A 23,279-nucleotide genomic window follows, 5' to 3' on the forward strand; every position below is an offset into this window, starting at 1 on the left:
TGTTGTCTTCCTTCTTCTTTAGAACTTGAAGGCGGCCGATAGTGATCCCACTGCTCCTCCTTACGACTCTCTGCTTGTGTTTGATTATGAAGGAAGTGGTTCCGAAGCTGCTAGTCTGAGCTCCCTGAACTCCTCGGAGTCAGACCAAGACCAGGACTATGACTACCTGAATGAATGGGGCAATCGCTTCAAGAAGTTGGCAGATATGTATGGAGGTGGCGAGGATGACTAGGGGACGCGAGACAGATGATGGGGAGAGACATGGGTCCCTGTACTTGTGATGGGAAATGTCGGAATAATTCTTCTGGTGGTTTTGCAGCTCCTTTCACTTAAGATGAATTTCTGAGGAAGAGAGACTGTGATCAGTGATGCAGTTAGGATAGCTATAATTTCCACTTTATAGATCTAATCTGTATGAGTTAGAAAGATTTTTGACTTATTCCTTGAATCTTTTCTTTCATCACTCTTTACATGTGATGATGTCCAAAAGACACCCAAATTATGATATTTCAAAAGAATACTTTCAGCCTCAGAACTTGAAACTTGCATATTTTCTTAAGGGCTTTGTCTCATTTTTATAAGGAAGGGGAGGGGTCACCTGTTCTGTTGTTTTGTATATATATGTATAAAATTTATTTTTAATTTGTGTGCTTTTTTAAAAAAATTCTTATCACTGCACTGGTGTCCCATGTTCCAATGTCCACTCTTGCTCCTGAATTTACATTGCCCCAGACAGGAGTCCACTGATTCAGAAATTACTGGGCCCTTTTAGGATAAAAGGGCCATAGCTTGACTAGTTATTGTGTACTCTTTAGACCTTTAACGGTTTTCTTTTTTCATCTCCTCAGCATGTAACTTGAAATGGGCATCTATCCATATACTTGTTCTGAGTAAGAATCTTTGTTATATGAATGTCATTATGGGGTACTTTGGTTCTAAACAGGAGCCTTGACCAGAAAAGGGGGAGCTTTCAGGTGCCACTTACCTTTTAATGTTTATTTATCACTAAAACTAAGAGTGATACATTTCGAGACTCAGAATAGTGCCTGAAGTGTTGCAGCCAAAGAGAGAAGGTGGCTTGTTATAGCAGAGGGGGAGCATGAAAAGTGGGCTTGGAGATGGCAGGAGAAATTGTCCCTGAGCCTGGTAATTTAGCAAACTGAGGCTGAGAATGGTTGAAGCGGTTCTGCCTCTAGCCCTGACAATTCTGGAAGATTGGAAGAATCTCAACACGTGTTTCCTACCAGGACCTTTAGACCATGGTTTGTATCTGAAGCCCACAATCCCCACGGGCCTACTTTTGTTGATGGCTACAGAAAGTACTGGCTGATCTGAACACATTTGCCCCAAATTCCAAGTGTCATAGAAAACTGAGACTGTTAGAAAGTCCAATTTTTTTCTTAGGAGCAGGGGAGGATAGGGATAAGGAGAACCTTGATTTGGATCTCCTTTTAGTTGAAATGTGACCGTCAAGAAACTTCTGACAACCAAAAGAAGTTTTAGCGAAATTGCTTTACTGTCTTGTCAACTGTTTTTTGAAGGAAAAAAATCATCCCTGCAATCACGTCTTGGAATTGTCTTGATTTTTCAGCAATTTAAAGCCTACCTAATGTAGCTCTGTTTAGAGACTATCATTGTAGTTTTGAGTGTATATGTGTGTGGGTGCTGTTAATTTTGTATTTTCTTTGGGGGTGGAAAAGGAAAACAATTCAAGCTGAAAAAATTATTCTTAAATACTCATTTTTATAAATTTTATTAAACGATTTTGTTAAACCACTGTCAAACTTGTTTTATTTGATTACACCACAATTCCAGGCAAGACAAACGGTAGATGAGCTCGGTTTAAATATGGAGAAAGAAGCTGCATGTTCAAATGACTTCTCCAGAAATTTGTGTCATTCTGTTGTGGGCAGAGTGGGGAGAAACTGGATTTACAAGGTCACTTTATTTGAAAAATGTCTATCCATGTGGCATCTATCAACAGCACAAAAGCAAATATGGCAAAATGTTTACAATGACTGCACCCATATTCACTGCAGCATTATTCTTAATAGCCAAAAAGTGGGAATAACCAAAGGTCCATTCATGAATGAGATTAAGGAAAATGTAATATATGCATACCATGAAATGTTCTTTAGCCTTAAAAAGGAGAGAAATCCTGACACATACCGCAACACGATGAACCTTGAAAACATGACGTCAAGTGAAATAAGCCAAACAAAACGACAAATGATTCCATTTAAATGTACCTGGAATAGTCAAATTTATATGATAGAAAGTAGAGTAGAGGTTCCTAGGGCTTGAGGGGGGGAATGGGGAGTTAATGTTTAATGGGTACAGAATTTCAGTTTGGGATGATGAAGTTCTGGATGATGAAGATGGATAGTGGTGTTTGTTGTCTAGTATTGCGAATGTACTTAATACCACTCAATTGTTTACTTCAAAATGGTTAAAATGGTCGATTTTGTTATGCATATTTTACCTCAATAAAAAGAAAGAAGTCTGACATGGGAGTGTAAAATGGTTGCATAACACTGAAGGTAATTACTGCCACTAAATTGTATGCTTAAAAATGGTAAATTTGATGTCTACTTTACCATGATAAAAGGGAAAAATAGAATGAGGACAAAGAAAGATAATGGTTATATAGAGAATAAAATTAAACTGTTTATGAAGTACCCACCATATGCATGGGGCTGTACTGTCAGGGAAATGTAACTTCTGAAAAAGACTACAGAGAAGGTAGTTACACCGAGCCGGGAGCCTAGCCAATGGGAGTCCTGGAGAACTGCATCTCTGCTTCCCTCTTGCTGGTTCTGTAGGTACTGGCAAGACAACGGAGCCATGCTGCCTGAGTTCAAATCCTAGTTCTTTCCAGCTGTGAGCTTAGACAAGTTACCTAACCTTTCCCTACTTCAGTTTCCTTATCTACAAAAGGAGGATAACTATCCACATCATAGGGTCAATGTGGGCACTAGACGAGTTGATATGTATATATTTAGAAGAGTGCCTGCCTGGCTTAGGGTAGTGCTCTGTTAAATGTCAGCTTTTATTTTGATTATTAAATAAGAGGCACAGCAAGGGAGTTTTGGGTAGAGGGAAACATTTAAGCAAAAAGCAGGATGTTAGGAGAGAAAAAGCCACGCATTCCATTTTGGACTGGATTTAGTGGGTCAGATAGAACCATTAAAGTGTTTTGAGCGGGAGAACTATGTGATCCAAAGGGTGTTCTGTGAAGCTGCATCTGTTTGCAGGGATGATGAACTGGTCTGGGGAGGGGACTGGAGATGGGGAAGATTGACTGCTATCACCAGAGACTAGAAGTTGGCACCACTGGGAAAAGAAATCCCCTAAATAGATATTGTCACAAAACTGTATCTCCCATCTATGCTAAGGGCTCATTTATCTTTCCTCAAAGTCATTTGGTTTCCCATAAGTGCCCTTTCTCTCCCTCCCCTGTCCCTATTAAGATAGTATATAACCCCCAAATCCTGACCACCTCTTTGAGTCACATTTTTCTCTGAACTCTAAGATGTGAATAAAAATGTCTTCTCTTGCTAATCTGTCCTTTGTTTAATTCACAAACCCCCGTATTCAGAACCTAAGAAGGCAGAGGAAAAATTCCTCTCTGAAAAGGATTTGATTGATGCTAAAGGGAGTGGTAATATAGAGAAAACCTTTCCTTGAAGATAAATGAAAACAAGTTTCAGTGACCACTCTTTGTGGAGTGGGTGGTGGGGGTTTATCACAGAGACTAAGGTTTTTCAGACCGGTAGGGTTAATTTAAGAATTTTCAACTGTGCAAAATGGCATGCAACCACTCCAGTTATCACGTGTGGCTTTAGAAGATAAGAACCCTTAACTTGCTGGGGTCTTTACTGGGAATTCTGTTTCTGTAAAACAGCCATTGATAACTATTGGATGCCATTAGCCTGGTTAGGTCTGGGTGGACCAAATTTCTGTCTGCGCTTTGTATGTCTGCCAGTGTTTCAGTACACGAATATTTTCATACTGAAATGTATATTATTTCATGATAAACTACTTCTAGTTTCCTTCTTTATGTAACAATTAGTTGTGCATGTAGGAAGGCTGTGTTAGCTGCGGGGGTTTTTCCTGGGGAGTGAAGAGGGTTCGAGAAAATACTTTTTTCTGTAGAACGAGCGCTCCCAACTGAGTCAGCCCCGCCTCATGACGCTGGCCCCGCCCCCAGCGCCGTGCACCGCCTGCCACGTTCAACATGGCGGCGGCCCCGGGCCGCTGAGGAGCCTGAACGGGTGGCAAGTGGCGCGGTTTACTCCAGTCATGGCGGTCCCCCAACAGGCCGCGGACTGCGGAGCTCTGGAAACTTGCGGTCTGGAGCGGATTTTGGAGGCGTTGAAACTGCTGCTTAGCCCGGGAGGTGAGAGGACGAACGTTGGCGCCGGTCTGCACCCGGGACTCTCAGGGCACCCAGTCTTCCAGGGCTGCCCTGGCTCCCACACAGTGCGCCCCTCAGGCCCTCCCCGGGACCCCGGGGCGCCCCGCCCCTGGGGGCTTTGGTCCTTGTCCAGCCTCTTACTACTCTTGAGGAAACAGGTTCCAGGAGGGATGGGATCCGTTGAATATTGATACTAAGTAGCGTCTGTTGTGCGCTTATCTGCTGTCAGGCACTGTGTTAAGCGCCTTGGGTACATGTTTTCATTTAGTCTTAACTGCAGTCCTCTAAGGCAGGGGCTGCGGAAGGAGCTTCAGAGACTGTAGGCGCCCTGAACGTATTAAGTGGGGTCCCACCTTCCCGAGGGTGCAGGGTCTAATGTGGACCCCCGTGATTTGTATAAAACGCCAAGGAGTCCAGAAAAAGGAAGCGGTGGCATTAGCTGGGTTTGAGGAGAGTAGGGATTTACAGTCTATGGGAAGGATTTACAGTCACATTTTAATCTTTCATGGTGACTTGACAAGATCTTCCCAATTTAGAATCTGAAGGGACCTTGGGAGTGGTTTAGCCTGATACTCTGCTTTCACAGCTGGGGCTCACTAAAGAGATTAAGTAACCCGCCCAAGATCACGTGGTCAAATTAGGGACAGGACGTGCACCTAGAGATTCGAGGTCTACCGAACCCCCTTCTCAGACCAAAACAAATTAGTAAGGAGCCTCTGATGTTATCTGGAGCTTTGAGAAAGGACACAATTGGAGTGTATATTTTGGGGGAAGGGGTTTAGAGTGAGCAAGGTTAAGTACATGAAGCGTCGTGAGACAATGTCCCAAGTCTCAAATTTTGAGATACCCCTGCAATCTGCAAAAACTCCCACAAACATTACACCATACCTGAGGGGAGTGAAAAGTTATTAATAATAGTAATTGACTACTTACGAAATACCAATCCCTATAGTATGCTGTTTACGTATATATCATTTAATCCTCAACATTGTTCCATTTTGCAGATGATGGAAACAAGGCTCAGACCTTGGAAATTGCCTAATGTCAGTCTAGTAAGTGGCAGAGCTAGGATTTGAACTCAGGAGCCTCCCACTGTAGTATGACAACGATACTATTTTGCCCCAACTAAGAATTAAACTGCAAAATAGAGTTTTAACTTGCCACTTGAGAGATTACTTGTCTAACAACTGCATCTAGAACATGACTTGAGAACAAGGTTAAATAAGGAAAAAATCTGGAAGTAATTATCACAAAGCACAAATACTTCATTTATAGAACACCTCTAAATCTGGAAGAGTATGTGCTGGAATTACATACGTGAACTCATTTGACTTAGGAGAATTCAAGCATTCCTATTTGAGAAAGAATGATTTAAATAGTTGGTAAAATGATATTATTTTACACATATAGTCTTATATATTTGTGAATCTGCCTGCTGTTTTATCGTATAAGCTGCTGAGGGAATTAAAAAATACCTGTGCATCATGAGTATTCAGATATCTCTGATGGACAGAGGGTGTTGAGGAAACAGGATGAAAGTACTGGTTAAAATTACATCTAGCTGGATTAAACTTTTTTTTAAATGTTTTTAAATTGACTATCTTTGAGGAAGTATTTATTGAGAGTTAACTATATATAGTATTCTATCCTGAGTGTCGTTCGAGATACAAAAATATGAAACAATCTGTGCTCTAAAGCATCTTGTCTGTCTGGGGAGACGGTACTATACATATAGACCAAAAGGTATTCACCATGGCGGTGTAATACTAGAGGTGAATGGATGGTACAGACAGCAGTTGGATTAAGGAGTTATCCAGGAGTGAGGCTGTGGAAGGTCACAGGAGGAGGAAGAATTGAGTCTAGGTGGGAATTACTTAGAAAGGAAGGAAGATACCAATAGTCTTTCACTTTTGAGCTACCAAAAGTTCTGCTACATTAAGCGTTTTCTCTTCCCCTGCCTTCCATTTTTGTTCTCAATTATGGGACTGTGGGGACAGAGTCCCAGAGAGCAGTTTCCAGGCTCTCAGCCTCATGTGGAAAGGTGCTGGCTCGGGTAGTAGATGGCCATCAGCTGTGACTAGTTGGCCGTCAGTTGTTACCGGTTAGCCATTAGCCACTGATATAACTGCCGTGGCTAAGCTAGCAAGCGCGGATTGTGGATTGCGGATTGCAGGGAGGCAGATTGCAGTTAGCAAGTGGGGTCGGTTGGCAGGGAAGCAGATGGCAGGTTGCGGATCGTGTGGCTCCTGCTTCCTGTGTCTCCAACCCAGCCACCAGTGAGAATATAGTGACTCCCCTATCTATGGCTCCGTGGGTGTTCCTTTTTGGCCTCACTATCTCCTGTGTTCTTATGTGGGGAGCGGGACCAGAGACCCCGCATGACACCCTGCATGAGAGGGACAAATATGAATAACATCTTCACCTTCATTGTATAAGCAGAATTTTTCAACGGGTTTGTCAGTTTTAGTGATTTTGTTTGTAAAAAATGGAGGCTGTCTCAGTAATAGTTTTCCTAAAAAAAGAACTTCTCATACTAAATATAGATTCATTGAACTCTTGGCAAATTTGAATTCCTTGGGGGAGAAGGGCCTGAAAATGCCCATAATTTGTAAATAATGCAGCTGTGTCACATTTTTTCTTGCATGCCATTTGCTTTGCACTTTGACCTTGATACGAAGCACTTTGACCTTAATACGAAGGACCATGTGGGGACAGAGCCAGGAGTGCAGTTTCCAGGCTCTTGGCCTCACTTGGAAAGGCCCTGGCTCAAGTAGTGAATGGCCATCAACTGTGATTGGATGGCCATCAGCTGTGGCTAGTTGGCCGTCAGCTGTAACCAGTGAGCCATTGGCCACTAATATAACTGCTGTGGCTACGCTAGCAGAAAAATGGGGGCTAGCAAGAAGATGGTGGCTGAGCTAGCAAGAGCGGACTACAGTTAGCACGGCGGATTGCAGCTAGCAAGTGAGGTTGGATTCCAGACAGAAGTGGACGGCACGTTGCGGATTGTGTGGCTCCTGCTTCCTGTGTCTCCAGCCCAGCTGCCAGTGAGACTATAGTGGTATGACTCCCCTATCTATGGCTCCGTGGGTGTTCCTTTTTGGCCTCACCATATCCTGCGTTCTTATGTGGGGAGCGGGAGCTGAGACCCCGCATGGCACCCTGCATGACAGACCATATAAGTTGTGAAGTCTGCTTTTAAATGTCACAAAGCAGACATATAACTTGGTGATTGGGAAGAACAGATAATGCTGTTTCTGAGGGCAGCATTTCCCGAAGTGTGATTGATAGGGGTGGTTTTAGGTGTATGTAGAGAAACGTTTTGAGGCTGAACAGTGTAGTGTAGTGATCAGAGCTTGGCTCTGGAGCCAGACTGCACAAGTTGAATATGCCCTGGGGGGAAAAAAATAATGCTGCCTACCTAAGAGTTGTTATGAGGGTTGAGTTAAATACATAAAGCACTTAAAACAATGTATTAGCTTCTATTTAAGTTTTTAAAAATAATTTAAATAATAAATACTTCTGGTACTCAGATAAATGGCAAAAATTGTGGAAGCACCACTATGTGACTGAAATTTGGAAGACATTGTTTTAAGACAGATCTCTAACTTTTTGGTTTCAGCACTCTTACACTCTTAAAAATTGTTGAGAACTTAAAAGAGCTTTTATGTGGGTTATATGTATCAATGTTTACTACATTAGAAATTAAGACCTTAAGAGCAACCTTCAAAAAATAACATTAATATACCCATTGCATGTTGACATAATGACACTATGTTGCAAAATATAATTTGCCACATAAAATAATGGGAAGAGTATCATTGTTTTACATTTTTGTAAATTTCCTTAATGTCTGACTTATTAGAAGACAGCTGGATTTCCATATTTGCTTCTCGGTTCAATCATGATAGGTTGTTTTGATTGAAATAGATGAAGAAAATCTAGACTCACATGGATATGTAGTTGGCAAAGGGAGGTAATTTCAATCGCCTTTTCAGAAAATTGTGTATAATATATTCTTCTTTTATACTGTACTAAGACTCAATAAAAGGTAATTTCTTAAAGGTTAATTGCAATATGAAATCTGAACTCAGTGACCTTTTCATACTTGCTACACTCATGAGAGCATAAAAGGCAGATAAATAATATCTTAGTATTAGTATGGAAATCTGCAAGTTTTGAACTTGCAGATCCCTGAGAGAATCTTGGGAAACTCCTCAAAACCTGAGGCCCAGTACCACACTTTGGGAACTGCTAAATCAAGGAAATGCCTTTATTTTCAAATAGATTTTATTTTAATGCCAGTAGAGGGCAGAAAAGACTACTTTATTAAGGGCTCTTGAAAATCGTAGCTGATAGCTTTTGTTTTAAATCACTTCCATTGTGCCCCATGTTTGGGTTCAAAAAGCTTATAAAGTCACAGGAAGTCACTTAGAGGTTGTTTAGTGAGCTAATGGTTGGTGGCAACAAGCTTTGAGAACACTCATTTCCTTTTTAGGTATGGATTAGCCAAAGGAACCAGATATTCATGCCAGTGAATAACGAAATACTCTTTGTTCACTTTAGAACACTATGTTTAATGAACATATCATTAAATAACATTCAATATAATTTAATGGCTGCACCTAGTAGAACAGTTTAACTGAATGAGTCTTCTGTGGTCAGTGTTCAGCTTTTTAAAATTTCTGTTCTTGCTACAAATGAAGCCCATTAAGATGCCTAAGACGTGGCCTCTGCCTTCAGAACACAAGTGGGATAGAACTAGATGAAGTATAACGTGTTAGGGACACTAACTACACCCAAAGTGCTACGGGAAGGGAGGAGATGTGGTCTTGAATTCTGCCAAGGCTGGGCTGGCACAATTAGGGGAGGATTTCCGGAGGCAGTGATATCTGAGCCAGGCCTCAGACGATGAACTGGAGTGGGCAAGGCTGTCCTGCAGAGGGAAGTACAGTTTGATTTCCATGTGTATTATCTGTTTGTTTGTTTTTCTTCAAAAGGATCGGGCTCCAGTTCACTACAGATCACAAAACATGATGTCTTGTTGGCTACTTTAAAGTCTAATCTGTCTGTTGTGGAGGATAAATTTCTGAAGGATCCTTACTGGAAGAAATTGAAACTCCTGAGGGATGAAATTGCTAACAAGGCAGAATGGCCACAAAATTCTGTGGATGTCACCTGGAGTTTTACCTCTCAAGCCTTACTGTTGCTGTTGTGCTTGAAGGAAACCATGATCCAGCTTGCAGCTGATTTCAGTCCAGGTCAGCCCAACCCTAGGACTCCAGAAGCTGCTCCTGCCCTGAGCCCAGATACACTTAGTGTCTCACAGCAGAAGACTGTCCAGTCAGTTTTGCAGTTTGTAGTCACCTTGGGTGTCTGCCCCTATCTCAGGCCTGGTGTTGGAGTCCCTTTGAGATACAGGACTGAGTTTGGGGCTGTTGTTCAAGACCTGGTGTGTCTCGATGCTGCTCCTGATGCCACCCGGAGACTGTATACCAGCTGCAGGGTCCTCCTAACTGTTGCTCAGCACGCATCTCTGGGGAGCTTGATTTTCTCTCGCCATTTTGGGGATATTGCAGCAGGTTTGTGCCAACTGGGATTCTGCCCAACCAAGACAAAGCCACTAAAACCCGAGGAAGAGGTAAATATATAGAGTGGGGTGTGTGTGTGTGTGTGTGTGTGTGTGTGTGTGTGTGTGTGTCTGAGTCTATATGAGTCTGCGTATATATGTCTGTGATTGTTGTAAAAGATAATCCTTAGTTCTTTGGAATAGGACTGATGGAAAGGTCTAGAATTCCTGTTGAATGCCAAAGCATATCCAGTAGATAAATGAATCTTTTTAGAGGGTAGAACTTGCATTTATTAGATGATAGTCCTTTGCACTCCTGGCGAGTCCATCTCATCTGTCTCTTGTCAATTTTGTGGAACAGCTATTTGCAGGCTATTTCTTTGAGCATCTCTTTCTTTTTTTTTATACAATGTGTATAGTAATACCTGCCTTGGAAGGTGGTTGTGAAGATTAAGGATAATGTGTATAAAGTACCTACCCCAATCCCCAGTGGTACTCATCAAAAAGTAATAGCTATTAATGTTAGTATTAAACTACACACACCTCCTTCAGTAAGTTCTTGTGATGATTAAATGAGACAAAGTAGGTAAAGCAGCTGGTACACCGCGTTGCTCAGTCAATGTTCGTTCTTGTTAGGTGTTAGGGGTGTGTGCTGTTTTGCTGACACGCAGTCCTTCAGGATTTGAGTCCCTAGACTTGAAGGTGCTATGGAAGTGACAGGAGCATAAGACTCGGTCCTTTCCTCAAACCGCTCCCACATGTATTGAGACGAGACTCCCAAGGATCGCATAGCAAGGGCCAGCAGCGATGGCAAAGGCCCCTGGCCCGAAGAAGCCGTGCCTGTCTAAATGCATCGAGGGTCAGTGCAGCTCATGTGCAGCCGCTGCAGCCAGATCTCAATGCCCACCCAGCTCATTTTTCTGACACCTTTCTGTGCCACCCTCCAACTTGTTCCTGTTCTGTTTGTTCCCTTTTCTATTTTTCCTGCCTGTGCTCACAGATATTTACCTCAAAGCCACTGACATCCGAGCAGTGACACAAAATCCTGAACTCCCCCAGTGCCTTTATTTATGTGGAGCAGAGAGAACTGTGCTCTTTACGACAAGGTGTGGTCTCGATGGTTCTATTAGTGCCTGCGGCCTGCGCTTCCCTGGGACAGGGACGTCTGGATTGACAGGTCTTATCACTATTACTGGGGCTAAGAAGTGCCCCATGGTCCTAGGGCAGGAGAGAGAAAAGAAAGAGAGACACACAGAAAGGACCAAGTAGGGAGGCGGGGGAAGAAGCTGACAGAAGGGGGAGCATGATGGATGTACATTATGAAGCTGGACAAATCCTAGCTATAGCTGCTGTTCTAAGCAACTCCAGTATTTTCATTTGTCAAATGGTAATGGGCAGGACCCTGAATGTTTTACTGAGTTACCAAAGGGGGTCGGTACTGTTGAGGTCCCAGGGGCCTCAATAAATAGCACCCCTCTTTGCTGCCCAAGTTCTGACTGAATTAAAAGGCAGTTAACAAGAGTAAGAGATGAAAAATCAAAATGTCATCTCTGTCACTCATAAATGCAAAGTTGGAGGATATAGCTTCTAGATGGAGACAAATGGGCTTCCCAACAGTGCATTCCAGAATTAGACACACTTACTACTCCCCAGTTTTAAGAAGTGCTGGAAAACTACAGCGCCTTCTGCCCCATGGCAGGGGGTATGCTGCTGTAAAATCTACAGCAAAGAAGAGCAGAACAGAATGTGGACTCACTCCCAAGAGAAAGATGAGGAACAGGCTGAGCTGTGCGAGCCAAAACTCGCCAATGAGGATTTATTCCTAACTCACCAGTAAGGTAAGTCAGTAGGTCTCCTGTCCAGACGTGAGTGAGGGCCACGAGAGTTTCAGTATTATAACTTCCTCCAGGAAGGAAGGTGAAAGGAAATCAAGAGGGGGAGGAAGCCTTTTCCTCCCCTCACAAGTGTCTTTGTACAGTATTGTAAAACATTACCTGCTGTTGCCTGCCTGCTTTGTAATTCCGCTAAAGCCAAGTACATGTTTCTTTTAGGTGTTAACTGAAGAGGAAAGAGCCCTATCTAGGGAGGCTTTGAGAGACATCTTGGATCAAGTGTATCAACCATTAGCAGTTCGAGAATTACTTATCCTCCAGGGAGGACCACCGCAGGTATTCAGGCCTGGGGGCTCACGGTGAATCATTCACAATAAGGTGCAGTGTGCTGTCATCTTCTGGGAAAGTTGATAATCTCGTTGAATTTTATTTCATCTTTTAGATCATTAAGTCATTTGTAAAACTAAATTACGCTGACCCGAAGGATACTTTAAAAGGATTTTTCTTTTAATGGAATGATGGATGCTTTTCCCAAGAATACGGCAGTTTTTATTTAAAATATATTTTATTCATTCTGAAACTGGATTTTTTTTTTTTAAACTAAAATTTGGCTGTTTGACAATACATTCTTTTGGCAGAAATATTTGGACCTCTTATTCTTTGAATGGAGTTTTTAAAGTCAAGAAATTAAAATTAGGGCTATTATTGGAACTATTCTTAGCGCCTTTGTTTGAAAAACATAATAGTATATATTCTATAGGCATAAGATAGTTTCTTTTGTTCCTTAAAAATAATTCTGTGAAATGGCTTAATTTGAGGATGTAGGTGGGAATTACCCATTTACTTTTAGTACCTACATTTTAGTTTTGAATCTAGATGAGTAAAGCGTGAGGGGCTGTAGGTCAGAAACAAGGACCAGCTGGAGCAGGTGACTAAGATATCTCTTCATTGATCCTTTTCATCTCATGCTTAGGACGTCACTACAGCCTCTCCACTGGGCCTCACATTCTGCTTCTCTGAATGAGTCCACAGTTTGCCAGATCAAACCAAATGCACTATAATGATAAGAACGTGGTGAAAAGCAGAGGCTCTGGCGTTAGGCATACCGGGATTCAACCCCAGTGTGCACTTGTAAATCTTTAGTAGACTTTTGAATTAGTAAACCTTTCTGCCCCTCAGTGTCCTTCCCCATAAAATGGGGATGACAACAGCGCCTTCCTTATAAGTCCTTTCTGAGATTATGTGGGAGGTTCTCAGCACAATGCCTGGTACATCATAACCCCCTTAAGAAATGGTAATTATCAACCCCCCCTTAAATCAAAGACAGAGGATAAGATAGGGTTAAATGTTTCTGTCACTCGTTTTTATGCTCACATCAAGTGCAGTGATTGACAGAAAAATGGTTAACATTTTAACTCAAAATAAGGGACACCAAATCTGTTTTGTTCGTGGTGGCTCCACAGAGTTCTCTAAAACCAGCCCTTGAAGAAATCCAACTTTTTCTTGAAGTTGTTGTGTCACAAGGAATCAGAGTAGCTGAGACACGGGGGGCAAGGACCAGAGTGCCCTCTCTCTGTTATGAACTGTCTTCTGATTGGGAACACATGTTTATAGCAATCGTCTCTGGAAGCTGGATTTCAACTGGAAGGACTACGTTCAGGGTTTGGTCACATTAACCTGCTGTTCCCCAAATCTGTATGTTATTCTCTGATGTGTTTGTCTGTTTTTGGGTTTGAAGCTTCATTTGATATTTCACTTGAAGTTTCATTGTATTTTTACTTTCTTAAAAGTGATGCTGAAGGTTTTTGAAAGGAGAGAGTTTGTGTTTTTTTTCCTTTTCCTTTTTTGTTTTGAGAGTTTTTTTTCTTTCTTTCTTTAAGGAAAAAAATGTTGCTCTTTTGAAGTCTGTATAGCCGTGTTTCCCCGAAAATAAGACCTAGCTGGACCATCAGCTCTAAGGCATCTTTTGGAGCAAAAATTAATATAAGACCCGGTCTAATTTTAATACAATATAAGACCAGGTATAATATAACATAACGTAACATAACATAATATAATACTGGATCTTTAATATAATATAATGTTAATATAATACTGGGTCTTATATTAATTTTTGCTCCAAAAGATGCATTAGAGCTGATGGTCCGGCTAGGTTTTATTTTTGGGGACACAAAATTAGCATACTGCTAATTGTCAGTCTGTCTCAGCATATAATATATGTTTTAATAATGTCTACACATCCTCTCTGTGTCCCTGATACTCAGTCCATCCCTTTCCCTTCCTTTTCAGTCCTGCTCAGATATGAAGAGAGAAGTTAGGTGTTGGACCCCAGCTTGGCTCCGGCGTCTGTGTGGGCAGCTGCTGTCTGAAAGGTTGATGAGACCGAGTGGTGTCCAGGCAGTAGTCCGGGGCATTTTGGAAGGAGCAGGTGGTAAGAAATAAAATGTTTCTGTTCGTTTTGTATCCATTTCCCTTCGAGTCAGAGTGAATTATTGATCTTCAGCATTTACCTTTAAAAGCTAATAGAGAGTAAACTGTGTGTTTGTGGAGACTGAGGAGATTAGACTCGGAAGTTAAACCTTAGAGATGCACACTTTGGGATGAAGGTTTAGATTTATTTCCGCAATTATATTCTCTTAAGTCCTCAGTGGAGGACTGAAAATGGAAAAAAGTTAATTATCGTGCTAAGCGTGGTAATAGTTTTTCATTTATGTTACTTGTTTTATTTTTTAAATGAAAGTTGAAAGAGTCTAATAGGTCTACAAGGCTTATAGAGAAAAATAGCAGTCGTTTCACCATTCTACTCCATTTCCCACCCCCAGAAGAAACTACTTTCAACTCTTTTAGTGGATTTCTCCTCTAGATTTCTATTTACCTCTAGATTTCTGTCATGCATATACAGCACCGTCTTAATTTTTCAGTTTTAGGCATTATCTATCCACTTCTCACCATGTGTGGAAAAGGATTTTGTTCTCTTTCACAACCCCTGTCATTCTCCCACGCATACTTCCCATCTCCTTAATAGTCATATCTTCACTTTGGTTAGATCAGTATTCAGTATTTTTATTCGCTATCTTTTTTGTCCACTTAGTTTTTCGTACTTATAACTAACTTATTTTCAAACTTTCCCCCAGTTGTTTGTCTCCTTTTTTTTTTTTTTTTTTTTAAGGAAGGCATAGCTCACAGTGGCCCATGTGGAGGTTAAACCAGCAACCTTGGTGTTATCAGCACCATGCTAACCAACTGAGCTAACCGCCCACCCCTATTTATCTTCTTTTAATACATTCACATACACCAGATATTCTGTCAGCTTTATCTTTCTGGAGACATCTCTCTCTGAGTCTCCTCTAATCTGGATTAGTTACCTTCTACACAGTTGTCATCCTAGGAGCTCCCTTTACTTTTTCTGGTGAACCTTTTACTTTTCTTTTGTGTTCAGTCCCTTATCTCCTATATCCCATGCATACAAATATTCCAATAAGTTGCCACTAATTTAGTGGTTTTTTTTGATGGAAGTGACATTTAAACTGAGCCCTGAAGGCTGAATTGGGATTTACCAATTGAAGAGTGAGGGAAAACTATTGTAGGCAGAGAAGATAACATGTATGAAGGGACTGAGGTAGGAAAGAGCATAGTGTTTTTGAGGAAATTTCAGTATGGGTAGAGCAGTGAGGGCAGAGTGGTATGAAATGAGGGTGGAAGGTTGGGGTCACATCATGGAGGCCTGCAGGCCTGGTTCAGGATTTCCAGCTTTATTCTGAGGGCAGTGAGAAACCATTGGAAGGTTTTAAGAAGAGACATGCTAGAGCCTATACTTTAGAAATATCTATCTGGATGTATTTTCAAGAAAGGGTTAGGTAAGAGCAGAAGCAGGGAGATCAGTTAAGAAGGCAGTTGTCGAGAGATCACTGTGGCTTGGATCAATGCGGTGGCAGTGGAAATGGAGACAGTGAGTATCAGAGTGTTAAGCCATATTTAGGCTGGGAGCAGAAACCTTATCTTAAAAGCCATCTTGTCTTGATCCTGTCTTGCTTAATCTTCTAGGGGCCTGTGATCTGTGGACCTGGGCGGGCCTGGGGCCACGGTGTAGAGCTGGAGGGCTTGGTCAGGCCCTGAAACCCGTTGTCAATGAAAACCCCTGAAGCATTGAAGGGGAAACAGCCTCCTTGACCCCCTCCTATAAAACTCCATACCCCTCTTTGCTTGGGGAGGTTATGATCTTTTCCCTCTGCTCTAGCCTGACCTCCTGCAGCTTAAACATGCCCAATAAATTCTAATAGACCAATCTTGGTCTCCTGCGACTCATTCCTCTGGCTGTACCTAACAGAGAGGTATTTAAGGGGTAGAATTGCCAGAACTTAATGAAAGGCTGGATATATGGGGAGGGAAGAGGCGAGAGAGAAGAATCATTCTTCACTTTTCGTTTCTGCTGTGGTAAATGTACCTTGGTCCTGTCAGACAAAGGTGAGGTCAGTGTGGTGGGCAGACATTGATAGATTTGGTCTAGAGTGGCTGTAATGTTGTATCCCCACTTCTGCCTGCAGTGGCTTCTAGGGCCAGTGAAATGAAAAATTATCAGTTACCTGTGAGAAGTTGTCACGTGCAAATAAGTCCTTGCATCTTCTTTTTCTTTCTTTTTTTCCCCCTTCTTCCACCTCCCTCCCACCACCCGCCCCACTCTGGTTCAAGCCGTTTTTTCTCAGTCTAGTTGTGTGTAGGACACAGCTCTCTGGCCCAGGGCAGCTGCAGCACACAGCAGCCCACGGCTGCTCACGCCAACCTCTGGCTGCTCATGGCAGCCCAGCTCCAGGGAGAGCCTTTGTTCACAATCATAGCTGTAGAGGGTGCAGCTCACTGGCCCACGTGGAAATCGAACTGGCGACCTCGGTGTTAAGAGCACAGCGCTCCAACCACCTCAGCCACCAGGCTGGCCAGCATCTTCTTTTTCCAAAGGAGAATTAGACCACCCAAGGGTATGCAAATTGGAGAGCTGCTATAAGAAACTTAGAACCCTATTTTTGCTATGAGCTTCCTCCTCACTTATGCATGTATGAGTATATATTTTTTGTTATCTGTTCAAATCTGCTTCTTCAGAAATGATTTGAGGAAGTTTATATTTACTCTCATATTTTCTATTTCTGGTATTCTTCAGTTCTTTGTGTAATTCAAATTTCCTTCTGCCTGAAGAATTTAACATTTCTTATAGTGCAGGTCTGCTGGCAATGAATTTCTTTAGCTTTTGTTTGTCTGAAAAAGTCTTTATTTCACTTTCCTTTTTGAAAATATTTTTGCTGTCATTTTTGTCTTTGTTCCTCTGTGCGTGATAAACCTTTTTTCTCTGGTTGCTTTTAAGATTTTTCTCTTTATCACTGGTTTTTAGAAATTTGATAATGATATGCCTTGTGGGTAATTTTCTTCTGCTTAATGTTTCTTGAGCTTCTTGGAACTGAGGATTTAGTTTTCATCATACTTGGAAATTTCTCAAACATTATCTTCAAGTATTTTTTTTCTGTCCTCTCTTTTCTCTTTCTGGAATTTGAATTACACCTAATAATTATGCTTGCTGTTGTCCTACAAATTACTGATGTCCTGTTTATTTTTTTTTTCCAGTCTTTTTCTCTCTGTTTCATTCTGGATAATTTCTATTGCTGTGTTCAAGCCCAGTGATCTTTTCTTCTGCAGTGTCTACCATTCAGTGTATTTTTCATTTCAGATATTTTCTTTTTCATTAATAGAGGTTCATTTCGGTTCTTTTTTATATCCATTTATCTCATCATGACCATTCTTTCCTTTACCTTTTTGAACATAAGAGATACATTTATAATGGCTGTTGTAATGTCATAATTTTGTCATCTCTGTTTTTATGGGTCTGTTTCTGTTAATTTTCCTTCTGATTATTGGTTATGTTATCTTGCTTCTTTGCATATCTGGTAATTTTTTAAAATTGAGATTTTATTCCCATACCATAAAATTCACTCTTTAGTGGTCTTTAGTATTTTCACAAAGTTGTGCAACCATCACCAAAGCTAATTCCAAAACCTTTTCATTATCTCTCCCAAAACACCCCCATACCCATTAGTAATAACTTAACCATTCTCCCCGCCTCCAGCCCTGTGTAAGCACTAATCCATTTTCTGTCTCAGTGGATTTGCCTGTTCTGGGTATTTCTTCAAAATGGAATCATAAATTTGTGGTCTTTGTGTTTGGCTTCTTTCACTTAGCATCATGTTTTTGAGATTTATCCACGTTTTACATGAATCAGCCTTTTATTCCTTTTTATGACTGAATAATATTCCATTGTACGCATATGCCTGGTCATTTTTGAATAGATACTGATTATTTTTAATTTTACATTGTTGGGTGCTAGATTTTGTTGTATTCCTTTGTTAGGGTTTGTTCTGGGATATACTTAATTTTCTTGGAATCAGTTTCATCCCCTTGATCCTGGCTTTTAAGCCTTGTTACTGTGGGTCTAAGGTAATTTGGCCCCACTACTAAGGAAATAATACCCTTTTCAGATTTTACTTGAGGATCTGTGTATTAGGAGGCCTTTCCAGGCTCGCTATTGGGAACACAAATTATTCCCAGCCCCGTGTGAACTCTGGGGATTGTTCTTCCTTTTCCTTTCTGGTGATTCTTGTCCTAGTCTTGGGGTTTTTCCCCCCATTTGCACACCGGTCACACTCCAGCATAGATCTCTGGAGCTCTGTGTAGCTTCCTCCTTGCTGGTATTTTGCCTTGAAATGTCTAGCTGTCTTGGCCTTCCTGAACTCTGAACTATGTTTCTTTTACTCAAAAAGATGCCAGACTTCATTTGGACTCCCCTTTGCTGTGGTCTCAAAACTCAATCTAGGTGGTAGGCTAGAGTATTCATGGAGCTCATCTTGTTTGCTTTTTCTCTCCCAGGGATCAATGTCCTGGGCTGTCTATTGTCCAATGTCTGAAAATCGTTATTTATATATTTGTGCAGTTTTCTACTCATTTAAGGTGGTAAGGTAAATCTGGTCCCTGTTACTCCATAGCTTTGGTTTAAAGCAATTTAAAGTACATAATTCATATAAAAATAAATAATAATAATAAAAGTAATAAACACTGAGAAGAAGCTAGTACAGCAAATCCGTGAATAATGTAGTTTCATTCAACGTCATTTCATTATAATGTTGATGAGATGCCATAGAAACTTAAGTCTTGTTTATATCAATGTGTGGTAAAGTTGGTTTCATTATATGCCATTTAGCTTAAAGTTGCGGAAGCTATGGATGAGGTTAAGTGAGGAATTACTGTACTCAAATCATGAATATTATTATTACAATGATTAAGTACTACTTTTTTCTCTGAACTTCCCAGAATCCAACATAGAAAGGAAAGTGCAGAGGGGCAGATTTTCTTATAGAGGAAATAAACAATTTTCAGTAGAGAAATAAACATTCTTTACCCTCAGTTTTAAGGACTTTATATGGGGAACTGGTATAAGTTTTTGACATCTCTCCTTTGTTGACAGCCGGGGCAGCTGGCGGGAGTGACGCTGAGGCAACGGCTGCTGACTGGAGGAAGTGTGACTTGATTGCAAAGATACTGGCCTCTTGTCCCCAGCAGTCTCTTTCCCCAGAGGATTACTATAGGGATATCTGCCCCCAGGTAAATAGTTTTGTTTCTTTTGACTATTTGAGGACTATCTGCTTATTTACAAAGGGAGGACTTTTAATGTTCCTCTAATATTGAGGTAAAAGCAATGTAATATTTAAGTTTATTGTTCAGTGAGGGGTCTTCCTAATAAGGGAATAAAAACCTGTGGAAGACACTGACCAAACTGTTAGGTTTAAAAACGCCTCGTCATTATTAGATGAGTAGCCCAGCTTGCTCTCAGAGCTGGAGTATGAAACTAAAGTTTCATCTTGTTTCTTATCTTTTCTGTGTTTTTTTAATTGGTCAAAAAAAATAGGTATTAAATAAACAAGGTAAATTAACATGTTACACAATTTAAAAAGCACAAAAGAGTAAACAGAAAAATAAGTCTCCCTCAAATCTCTGTTCCTCATCCCTCAGAAGTAGTACTGTTACCAATGTCTTTTTATTTTCCAGAGATATTCTGTGTATTATGTATATACAATAACATGTGTATAGATAGTCTAATTTTTATCTAAATGATAACATGCTACACACACATACTGTTTTCCATTTTGCTTTTTTAACTTAACAATGTACCTTAGAGATCATTTCATGTAGAGTCATTTCATTTAGTGCTGCCTCACGCTTTTTCCTGGGTGTGGACTATTTCATTACATTAATGTACCATAATTTATGTAACCAGCTTCCTATTAATGAATATTTGGGTTGTTTTCCTTATTTTGCTCTTACAAGCCATGCCACAGTTAATATTCATAAATCTTTCACACTGTAAGTATTACCATAGGAAAAATACCTAGAATTGAAATTACCAGATCAAAGGATATATACATTTAAATGTTTGATATTATTTACTTATCTGTTTTCCCACATCTTTGCCTACACAATGTGTTATAAAACTTTTCTAACTTTGCTAATCTGATAGGTGAGAAATGTGGAAGGAGTTTTCTTAATCAGTACTCCCCATGCATTTAGATGTAAGTAAGACAAGCCTTTTGGAGTACAGTCCAAAGAAAGTCATTCAGTTGTTACGCTGATCTTTGGGCTTCTCATGGGTAGGCATGCATGAGAACAAAATACCACAATGCAAAACTATCTTATATTGAAATACGCTAAATGTAAGTCATCTTACAGGGCAAAGTTTGCATTTGCAATGATGAGTATAAATATTTTCTGAAACTTGTAGCTGTAGTTTTGGTACTTGACAAAAATGATAAAATCAAGTCATAGGTTTCAGGCTTGCTGAGTCTCTCTGTGGCAGTGTCAGAGGTCACATACAGTTTTTAGACAGAAGATTTTCCTGTCTGCAAAAAGTACAAGCATCACTTTTAAGTCAGGACAGGAGTACACTTTTCTATCAGTTGTTGATAGACTGGGGTAAATCTACTTATAGGCACTGGAGATCTATGTTTGTTTGTTTGTTTATTTTGTGGGGGGTAATATTGGGGAACAGTGTGTCCTTTCAGGACCCATCAGCTCCATGTCAGGTCGTAGTTTTCAACCTAGTTGTTGGGGGGCGCAGCTCAGCTCCAAGTCAAGTTGTTGTTTTCAGTCTAGTTGTAGAGGGTGCAGCTCACCAGCCTATGTGGGAATCGAACCCGGTGACCTTGGCATTATGAGCACCGTGCTCTTAACCACTGAGCAAGCTGGCCACCCAGCGGCACCTCAGCTCCAAGCTCAAGCCACTGCCTCTCACTGGCCCATGTGGGAATCGAATTGGCGACCCTGGTTCTATGAGCACCGCACTCCAACCACTGAGCCAACCGGTCGCCTTCTATGTTTATCTTTGAGAATAAAATAGATGATTATCTAGGATAGTTCAAATAACGACAGACTCTTCAGACCCTAAATATATTTATATGCCTTGACCCAGTAATTTCATTTGGTGGTGCTATTTAGAATAGCAAAATTTTGGGAAAAACAGAATGTCTGGATATTAGGAGATACTTTAATAAATTCTTACATACAATTTGAATATATATTGTATTTTGCTATATAATATTTTTGAGGAATTTATAATAGTATGAGAAGGTTTTAATAATACACGAAACTGAATATTAAGTGTGGTCTCAGTGAATTTTCTTCTTAAAACTTTATTTTCCAGATTTTCTACAATGAGCATGTATTTTATAAATTTGATAAAATTAATTAAGAAAAACACAGCCTCTTCAGTTCTCACACCCTTTGCTACTGGGTTGTTAAATTAAAAAACATTTTTTTTGTTGTTGAATCAGTGTTATTGCAGTGAGTTTATTTTTTGCCTTAGAGAAATTAGTACTGTCTCTTCCTAGTTAATGTAGTGCTCCATGCGAATAGCCTGTTACTTACTTACTTTGTGGACTTTTTTTTTAGATTCTGGATTTATTTCATTTTCAAGATAAATTGACGGCGCGACAATTTCAGAGAGTTGCTACCACTACCTTTATAACTATGGCAGGAGAACGCCCACAGTTGGCAGCCAAATATTTACTTCAGCCAATGTTAGCTCCTCTCTATCGATGTTTAAATACAGCAGGTAAAGTAGGAAGTCTGGTGGTTGGGTGTTCCTCTAAAGGTCTCTTCTTCAGTACTTCAGATTTAAATGACTTAAGTCTGTGATGTTTCAGTGGCTTTGGGTTTACTTTTTTCCCTCCAACTTTGCATTTTGAAAAATCCACTTCACAGAAGTTCCAAAAAGACTACATTGCGCCACCCCTATATACTCCACCTCAGTGGACCAATTGCTAACGTTTTGGCCACGTTTGCTTTATCTTTTCTCTCTTTCTATACGTATGCATTTGTTCCAAAGCGTTTGAGAGTTAGTCGTAGATATCATCTAATATACAGACTATATTCAAATTTCTCTAGTTGTCCCAAGAATTTCCTTTATAGCTATTTTAAAAAAATCCAGAATCCAGTGCATGCATAACATTTACTTGTTATAATTTTTCAGTTTTCTTTAATGGAGAATAGTTCCCCAGTCTTTTGTTTGTCTTTCACCATGACATTTTTGAAGAGCCCAGCTTATAGAATGGTTTTCGATTTGTATTTGTCTAATTGTTTCCTTGTGATTAGATGGAGGTTAAGCATTTTGGCAGGAATACTACATAGAATGATGTTTTTTTCCTTAGTCTCCATCAGATTAATTAAGGGGCATATACTGATTTATCCCAGTATTAGCAATGTTATATTTGATCATTAGATTAAGGTGGTAGCACACAGATTTCTCCATTGTAAAAATATATTCCTTCCTATGTAATTAATAAGTAATCTATGGAATGATAGTCTGGGACTGTGTGAATATCCTGTTTCTCAATAGTCTTTCATACTGTGGTTCATTATCCATTGATGAGTCTTGCCAGTAAAATGGTGATTTTGTATTTCGTGTGTTATTTCTATTATAATGTTAGTTGATATTCTTCTGTAAAGAAGGGCTTTTCTTTCTCCCTGCCTTATCCCTTTAAAAAAAATTTTTTTTTTTCTTGGGGAATATTGGGGAACAGTGTAGTGTGTTTTTCCAGGACCCATCAGCTCCAAGTCAAGTCGTTGTTTTCAATCTAGTTGTGGAGGGCGCAGCTCACTGGCCCATATGGGAATCGAACTGGTGATGTTGGTTATGAGCACTGCACTCTAACCAACTGAGCCAACCTGCCGCCCTGCCTTATCCCTTTTTAAAAAATAATTATGTAAGTATCAGTATAGATTCATAGATTCTTTTTTTATTCAGTGAGTTACCAAACATTCCTGTCACTCATTTTGATGTTCAGATTTTCCCAGATTTGGCCAGTGGGTTTAGTTCTGTTTTAATGTCTTAAGAGACTGACATTTTCACTTTTTTCCTTAGTATGGTTTCATG

At 40.4% G+C, this 23,279-nt stretch overlaps 2 protein-coding genes across 2 annotated transcripts in view; both read left to right on the plus strand.

Moving 5' to 3' along the window:
• The window catches only part of CDH1 (cadherin 1), a 70,525-nt gene extending 68,289 nt beyond the window's left edge, over positions 1-2,236 (plus strand). The window contains exon 16 of the mRNA XM_033128028.1: positions 23-2,236. Within this exon, the coding sequence (XP_032983919.1) occupies positions 23-232 (210 nt within the window). The 3' untranslated portion in view covers positions 233-2,236. The remainder of the gene's footprint in view (positions 1-22) is intronic.
• A 1,952-nt stretch (positions 2,237-4,188) lies between these two features.
• Positions 4,189-23,279, plus strand: part of TANGO6 (transport and golgi organization 6 homolog) — a 141,909-nt gene continuing 122,818 nt past the window's right edge. The window contains exons 1-6 of the mRNA XM_033128876.1: positions 4,189-4,399; positions 9,418-10,058; positions 12,038-12,154; positions 14,108-14,249; positions 19,320-19,456; positions 21,797-21,959. Of these exons, the coding sequence (XP_032984767.1) occupies positions 4,189-4,399; positions 9,418-10,058; positions 12,038-12,154; positions 14,108-14,249; positions 19,320-19,456; positions 21,797-21,959 (1,411 nt within the window). The remainder of the gene's footprint in view (positions 4,400-9,417; positions 10,059-12,037; positions 12,155-14,107; positions 14,250-19,319; positions 19,457-21,796; positions 21,960-23,279) is intronic.

Source organism: Rhinolophus ferrumequinum, chromosome 15, assembly GCF_004115265.2.
Source record: "Rhinolophus ferrumequinum isolate MPI-CBG mRhiFer1 chromosome 15, mRhiFer1_v1.p, whole genome shotgun sequence".
Taxonomy (NCBI): domain Eukaryota; kingdom Metazoa; phylum Chordata; class Mammalia; order Chiroptera; family Rhinolophidae; genus Rhinolophus; species Rhinolophus ferrumequinum.